Consider the following 8,593-nt stretch of genomic DNA (forward strand, 5'->3'; position numbering starts at 1 on the left):
GTGAGTTAATCTTCCTGTCTCCTGATTTCCATCACCTACTTTGAAGCTATTCAGTCATCCATTTGCAGACCTTGCCAAAGCCTGCGGCAGCAGCCTGCCATTGCTCTCTGCAACACAAGAGCTACATTTTTTCCCTTCACTCTGGAATTTTATTAGTCTAAGTCAAGCTAAACATCAGAGCTAACAAGGCCCAGGACCAATTATCTCCACCATTATTTCTGCAAAATGGCAGGATGGACGAAGATGTGGTATGAACCACAGAGACTTAAACAGAGGCATTCAGTAAACTGTGAGCCTACTTGCGAACATTTTGCCTTTTGTCACTGTTCACTTGCTGGCTGCTGGGATGAATGATGAACCTCTCAGAAGAGCCCTGAATAGTGAGCAGCAGAGATATATTAGACCACTATGCAGCGTGATTACAATCGGACTATTCCGAAGCTATGACAAGATTGTAGAGTAGCTTAAACCTGAAAACTTGGGCACAGAGGCCAGGTAAGATGCACTTCACTTTAGATACTGGATTTCCGTGGGTAATGAGTCAAGACTGAGCCAGTTAGTTGTTGCTAATACTTTTCTGGAAGAACAGATGCAATAATACACAACTTACAGTCTTAATATTTCATAGGGAACATAGAGACTTGCACACTTTTTCACATCTTACACAGGTGTCTCCAAAATTAAATGACTGCTAGGACAAACTTTTACATAAAACTCCTAAGAAGGAACAGTCTCGTGAACTTTTGAAAATATTCCTGCAAGAACATGCACTAAGAGCATTACAATTTAGCACATTTTCTATTACAGATTAAATTTTTATGTCCTTGCAAAATCCATATGTTGAAACCTAATCTCCAACGTGAGACGAGGCTTTTTTGGGGGGGGGGTCTTATGGTTTGGAAGTGGGTCTCTGGGAAGTGAATGAGATTACTGACCTTATAAAAGAATCCCTGGTGAGGTCCTTCACGGTGTGAGAAGATGTGAGGACACACAGAAAAGACGGACATCCAGGAATCAGGAAGGGGGATCTCATTAGGCATTAAATCTGCTAGTGGCTCAGTCTTGGACTTCCCAGTCTTCAGAACTGGAGAAATAAATGCCTGTTATTTATGAGACACTCAGTATATGGCATTTTGTTATAGTAGTCCTTGGAGACTAAGCAACACTGATGAAATGTACATGGAGTATATATTAAAATGGACCTATAAAGAAGATGACAAAATGCATGTATTTCTTGTCCACTCATGTCTTATGCCTTATAAAAAATCTCAAATGCTGCAACATTCAAAAAAGCTCCTTGAATATTTTTGTGTAAATAGGTGCATGTTTAGGGGTTTATTAAAATGGATTTTGTATTTAGCTATTCTGCGCCTATAATCTTTCTCCTCAGTTAACTTGCAAAGTTCCAAGGGAAGGTGTACCCATGACATTTTACTACTATTTGATGGCCAGTTAAGATATTATAAATCCATGCTACGGAGAATTCCCTTTCTGATCTGGCATATAGCACAGAGCAAATAAAGGATGAAAGATATAATTAAATAACTTAGAAGTACTAAATGTATTGCTAAGCCAGAAATGAAATGAAATGCAAAGTGTTAAGAGAAATTAATATTGCAGGTCTGTTTGTGTCTAAACTTGGAAACAAACAGGATGACAAAGTAGTCTACATTCTGTGGGGTAGAAATAAGGTCGCTTCTGTGCAGTTGGGAACTAGATTTGGTGTCATTGCGGGTCTCACGCAGGGTCAGTGTGGAAGTTCTTAGCACTGAAAAAAGGCTGAAAAAAAGCCCTGATTTACTCATTTTGGGTGGCACAAGATTTATAATGTTGCCTCTTATAGAGGTGCAAAGAAGCAGACGACTTTGCAGCCAGGCCACCTTGAGCCAAGCCAACACTTGGCTGTGGGAAATGAAATGGCAGATTAAATTTCAAGAAATCATATACACAAATTTGTTAGTGTAGAACAAAACTAAAATATTATGAAGGATAAATATTTCATTCAGAATCTTTAAAAAGATGAACCCAGTGACCTTCAATGATCTTTTTGTAAAGACTGGAAGATTGCTACCCATAATGCAAGCAGATATTCTTAGGCCAAAATTAATTTAAAAATTAAGGACATTTTTCAATAATAAAGAAAAAATGATTCATCAAAATTACTATCTTGAAAATACTATTTTTGTTAATTCAAAATTAGACACTTTAATTAAAAATTCTCATTTTTCATTATTGTCCATATTGTTGGTGACTCCTTTAAAGGGAAATGTTATCTTTTACTTCTTTCAGAAGTTTAACAGGTTAGTAATTGTTTCGAAATGTAGAAAACTAAAGAGTAAGAGACAATTGAGACTAAGACTGAAGTGACAGCATCAAAAACTTGAACATAGTTTTCTAAAAACTTTGGTCATTTCAAGCATTCATAAGACACCTTAATATAATGGCTAGCAATACAAAATTGAAATTACAAAGTCAAGTTCCATATTTGCTTATAGACACAACTTGGTTGATTCTGGGGTTTTTCCAAAACATGTTTTTATTGCACCAACAATGCAGGTTTTCAGAAAAAAAAAATTTTTTATATGCTTATAAGAAAATTAAAAGAACACTGGTAAGGTGTCAAGCTACATTCACAACCAGAAACAATGTGTGGTAGGAAAAAAAAAACAAAAACTAAAAACCTAATACTAGCAAGAAAAAAATATGTATCATACAGCAAAAAAATAAAAGATCAGTACTTTACACAATAGAGTTAGTACTAGCTAAGTTAAGAGGAATGGCTGAAAATAATTGAACACTTCTTACTTAATAAGTACCAGCATCATACTTGACACCCATCGTCTTGTTCTGTACAAACAATCTTCCTCTCAGATAGGTCCTAGGATTAGCCATAGGTTATTGAAAGACTTAAGGGACTAGGTTTCACATAAGCTCTTAAATTACCAATGCTATTAAATATACATTTTGTCCAGTCCTTTTATTCATTCAACGTTGGATTGTGAACATTTTCTAAGTAACTAAAGTTGTACTTTAAAACTTTATGAACACAGAGTATGCCCATAGAATCATCTATTTATTATATAAATAGACTATGTTATATATAACTCACTCCAATTATTGATTACTCACCAGCATGGACGACTTTTTCTGCATTTAAACTTAGCTAAATATATAGATCAGTAACTCAAAAATTTTCATGTGGCAAGGCTTCAATAAGTATCACACAAAATTAGAAAAATATTCATATTATTTAAACACATTTTAAAATACAAAATTTTCCCCAGAGAATAGACTTAAAAATTTTTAAACCCTCAAATCAGAATAATGAAATATAATGTTCCTTACCTTACCACTTTTATTGATTCTGGAGTGGCAATTTTCTTTCCATGGCCAATAAAATAGCAGTCTAGTAAAAAAAAATCCCAGTCTCTCCAACTGCCTCCTGTATACCACCTCATACCTTTTATCACTGGCCAAAGGGGCCCAAATTACCACACAAATACTTCTGGAAAAAATCTGTACTCTCGCCTCTTCCTCCCCAAAGTCCATCATCAAAGCAGAAACAGGTTTAACTCACTTCCTTTTTTTTTTTGAGACAGAGTCTCACTTGTCACCCTGAGTAAAGGGCCATGGCATCACAGCTCACTTCAACCTCCAACTCTTGGGCTTAAGCAATTTTCTTGACTCAGCCTCCCAAGTAGCTGGGACTACAGGCACCTGGCTATTTTTAGAGATGAAGTCTCACTCTGGCTCAGGCTGGTCTTGAACTCGTGAGCTTAGGCAATCCACCCACCTCGGCCTCCCAGAGTGCTAGGATTACAGGTGTGAGCCACCGCGCCCAGCCTGTCCCTGTGGTTTTAAAGTTTAAGCTAGGTGGACACTGATAAATTGAAATAGATTTCCTGTGACTTTTAAAAATAGAACGGTGGGGGATTTTCTACCTATGATAAAGGAGGGAGTACTTACTTTCTGTGTAATAATGTTTGCTGGAACATTTAAAAGGAAAGCCTTGATTTTTAATACCAACCATATATAAACACTTCTATTTTATAAACCTCTTTATAGAGGTAGTTAATATTTTTAATAATGACAATAGCATATAGAAAACAATAACATGTTTTAAAAATCATAGTTTACACCAAACTTATTGAATTTAAAATTAATTAAACAAGAAAACATCAATTAGATATCTATTCTCTCTTGTGTAATTATATTGTTTTATTACCCATATTCTATAATTTTTTGCCAAGCAGCTTCTAAATCCCATCTTTTGTTTTCCAGAAAAGGAAACTGAGAAATGTTACATGTTTTGGACTGGCAGTGTTTTTTGAGAGGTATGCTGCTGCTGAAATTAGGTCCTCTTTATAAACAGGTGTTCTTAGTATTTAATTTTTATAACATCCTGACCTATTAGAAACAGTTGAGCTCATAGAGATCTAGTTACTGAAAGTTTATAGTTGCAGTTGCTCATGAGTATTTTGTTTGTAGGAGCCAAATCTAAACCAAACCCTGTTTTCATGAATACCTCCTCCCTCCTTTCCTCACTTTAAACAAGACCAAAAAAAAAGAAAAAAAGAAAAAAAAGAGCTGGTTTCAAAGATAAAAGAAACCAAGATCACTCCACTTACTTGTGTCTGAGAGTGGAGTTACAACTGAAAGTGGTCTCCATTAAATTCTCTTTAACTGCATGCTTATTTTTCTCCCTCTTTCTCTTACATTTTCTTTTTTTGAATTAAACTACCAGGAGGTGATAAATTTAATTAACGAGCACTGTTTTTCAAAATCATATTTCCAAGTAACAAGAACTTTTATGTCAGTTTCATACAGAAGAAGTTGTGCTGGATATGAAATTTCTGTAACATGCAATTTGGCTGGTGAGGACTTTTCTTCATTCATCAGTGTCCTTATTCATGACTCTCTACTCCTTTTGACATATTGTTTACCTCAGTTGGCCTACTGATAATAATAGCCTAATCCTATCTGTAATAAAATTTTACTTCACACTAATCAGCACATTATAACCTTTATACCCATTGTCTGGACTGTCCTGCCCATAATCTCACTAATATTTTATTACAATCCTGAGACCAATTCTAAATATCACTTTAAATTTCTTCAGATGAAGTAGCAGAGATTCAGAAGGATTATGTCTACTCCCTGCCTTACAGAACTAGTAAACAAGTGAGGAATGCCAGAATTCTTTCTATCTCCAACCACCCCCTCCATAGGCCTGTCCTGATGACCACACTCCCATCGACTTCTCTTAAAATTCTTCTGCTATTTATGCAAAGAACACATGATTTAGCATTTGAAGACTAGCTCGTATTGCTCCATAATGAATTGTTATACTTCATTTCTTAGGTTTTAAACTCATCAAAGTTAAACATCTTTTGTGCCAGCCTTTAAGGATCATACTTTGCCTTAGTGGGCAAGGGTGGAGGCACCTTCTTGCTTCTACCTCCTACTATACTTTTTTAATCTCAGTGTTTGATAGGTGTTAGTATTGCTCTAACCCTCAGACCCCCTAGTCCAATTAATACACCCACACCTGTTGGTCTGCAGTGGGTTGGCTTATTCTAGCGTGGCCAATTTGCCTATGATTGCTCTTACATATAGCAATTGGTTTTTAGGTTTGGTCCTGCCTTGAGACTGAGCTAATGATATAGCTAAATCCCCTTTCTGGGCATCTTCTCTGGCAAGCTTTCTTCAACTTGAGTAACTGTCATACATGATCAGTGCATTGGTGCAGCATATTTAGAAGTGAGGAGGAAAAAGGGGGGAGGGGGAGTGACATACAGCAAGCTCTCTGCTTACAGAAATTCCAAATTCCTTCCTGCTATGGGGGCCATATCTGTCCATGGTTTCCTATTTTATCCCACAGCCAGTAAACATTTCTAGTTCTCTAGCACTTTTTTACTTGTTTTACGATTCATCTTTGTAGCAGGATATTGATTTGATTACTGAATGTGAAGTGATGCACTGTGGATGTTGTTTACTGTGATAAAGCTGTGAAATATTTGCAGGGCAGATAGGTGTTCTAAAACAGGGCTTGACAGAAGAGCTAAAAGAACTTGTTTAGAATTATCAAAGGAAATCATATTTGTTTCACCATGTTAGGAGACATAGGTATCCCCCTTTTGCCCAGGGCAGGTCGTCACACCCAGAGACAAAATGGCTGACCTAATCCAGCATATGGAAAACAAATCTGAGTTGTACAGAAATGGGTCAAGGGTTCTACTTCTCCACTGGTCATTGTCGGTTGCACAAAAAGGAATATGATTCCTACTGAAAGGTCTTGGTCGTAATAGCCAAGAGTACCATGATGATGAACTTGGCTAGGTTTCAGAGTGCTTGTTCACAGCTAGCTAGCACCACTCAAGAAAGATGCAGAAAGTTATATAACAACTACAGTTGCACTAAAACGCTCATTCTTATCAGTTTAGAATAGACTTATATCTGAAAGAAATTATCTTCTTAAAATAGTCCCTCAGCTGAGATTATGCTTTTTCAGTCTGTAGCCCGCAGGAAGTTTCTTATTACCAACAGCACGTCTGCAGACCTCCACCTAATTCTTATGTACAATGAACCCAATTTTCCTTTTAGTACGGAGATACTGTGAGTACTTGCCATACTCTCAGTGTTATAATATACAGCCTCATCTTTCATGATATGCAAGAATCACTGAAAGAGTAAAGTCCCTGTCTGGCACCCGTGGGAACCTTTCCATGTAAAGCAGGATATTTTGATTGTCTGGTTTGCCACGGTCATGGTGTTGCTATATAATATTTTGTGACCCTAAAGGCATAATGATCTTTGAAATTTCTGTTACTAAATGAGGTGTACTCGACACACAATACTGCTGACTCTATCCCCTTGTCAGACCCTCCACCCTGTTCTTGAGGCCTCGGGTAGGGTCCAGTGCCAGTCCCCAAGGAAATCAGAAAAGGGTGGCAGCCACTGACAGAGCCAGCACATCAGTAGCACGTGATGCAGGTGTAGTTTCCCGTAGGGAGCAGACTCGGCCATGCAGGGGCACTGCCTGCTTGCACCAGGCCGTTAGCAGTTGGAAATATGTCCTAATCATGCCACTGTGTTTTCTCGCCGTATTTCCCTCTTTCTAGGCCACTCTGGCACCTAGTGAACTCTGCAACCGTCACAGTCCAGGTGCCCTAGCGACTGATTAGCACAACCGCCACCGAGCTATCCAAGATTCTATCGTTCTATAGAAACTACCTCGTCGTCGGAGGGTGGGTCAGGCCGGCTTCGGTTCCGTCTCTCGAGATAATAACACTCTTCGTGGTGGAACCTTCCAGGTGCGCTGGCGCGTTGCCCGCCCCGTCGGTGCGTGCGCGGGGACCCTCTAGAGGTGGGTGCACGCGACAGTCCTAGTTCAGCGGCCACCTCCGCCACGCGGTCTGCGGTGTCGCCTACGGGCCGTCGCCGAGGCTGGTCCCTCAGCCCACGCCATGTCGCGTTACTGCAAGAACAAATATAAGAGTGGGGACCTGGTGTTCGCCAAGCTAAAAGGCTTTGCCCACTGGCCGGCCCGGATAGAGCACATGGCCGAGTCTAACCGGTACCAGGTGTTTTTCTTCGGGACCCACGAGACCGCCCTGCTGGGCCCCAAGTACCTCTTCCCCTACGAGGAGTCCAAGGAGAAGTTTGGCAAGCCCAACAAGAGGCGCGGCTTCAGCGAGGGCCTGTGGGAGATCGAGAACAACCCCACGGTCAAGGCGGCCGACTCCCAGGGCGCCCCGGGGCCGCGCAGCGCGGGCGGGCCCCAGCGGGAGCCCACGGCCACCCAGGGCGACGCGGCCAAGCAGAGCGACGCTCAGGGCGGCGGCGACGGGCCGGGGAAGCTGGTCGTCGAGGAGATCCCCGCGGAAGAGGTGAAGGACGACAACGAGGAGAAAGGGCTTCGGAAGAGGAGCGCGGGGGACCTGCCTGAGGACGCCGCCAAACGGCCCAAGGAGGACACCCCCGAAGAGGAGGCGGCGGCGGCGGCCTGCGAGGGCCAGGGGCCTCCGGGCCGGGAGGTGGAGCACAAAGGCGCCGCCGCTGAGCCTGGCTGTGCCGGGGGAGCGCCTCAGCAGCAGCCGCGGGAGGAGGTCGCCGCAGAGACCCGGGCGGAGGTCGCCGCAGAGACGCGCGCTGAGGACGCCGCAGAGACGGGAACGGAGGTCGCCGCAGAGACAGGGGCGGAAGTCGCCGCAGAGACGGGGATGGAGGACGCCGCAGAGAAGGGGGCTGAGGACGCTGCAGAGATGGACGTCGAGGCCCCGGGCTGCAGAGATGGCGACAGCCTGTAGTCAGCAGTTGTTTTAAGAAGAGCCCTCTGCCCCGTTCCTGCTGTGGCCTGGCTGTTTCTGGGAAATCTGGCCTGGCCTGCAGACTGGGACTGCCTTCCCCATCCCCACCTTCAGTCCTCTGTTCCTCTCCCTTTCCAACCCGGCCCTCGGGCCTCCACCTGGACGGGGCAGGTCAAGGCCACTCAAGTCTGTACCCCCAATGCTCCTGTAATCTGATCTGGGCCTCTCCTCCCTGGAATGAAATGAGGCCGCCATGCCTGGAACTGTTTTCTTGGGCTTCTGTT

At 42.2% G+C, this 8,593-nt stretch overlaps 1 protein-coding gene across 1 annotated transcript; it reads left to right on the forward strand.

Annotated features, from left to right (window-relative positions):
* Positions 1-7,466: 7,466 nt before the first annotated feature.
* HDGFL1 (HDGF like 1) lies at positions 7,467-8,309 on the forward strand. Its single transcript, XM_012804209.1, has one exon. The coding sequence runs from the start codon at positions 7,467-7,469 to the stop codon at positions 8,307-8,309; it is 843 nt and encodes a 280-aa protein (XP_012659663.1).
* Positions 8,310-8,593: the final 284 nt, after the last annotated feature.

The sequence above is a fragment of the Otolemur garnettii genome, unplaced genomic scaffold (assembly GCF_000181295.1).
Source record: "Otolemur garnettii isolate 467f Iridium unplaced genomic scaffold, OtoGar3 scaffold00026, whole genome shotgun sequence".
NCBI lineage: Eukaryota > Metazoa > Chordata > Mammalia > Primates > Galagidae > Otolemur > Otolemur garnettii.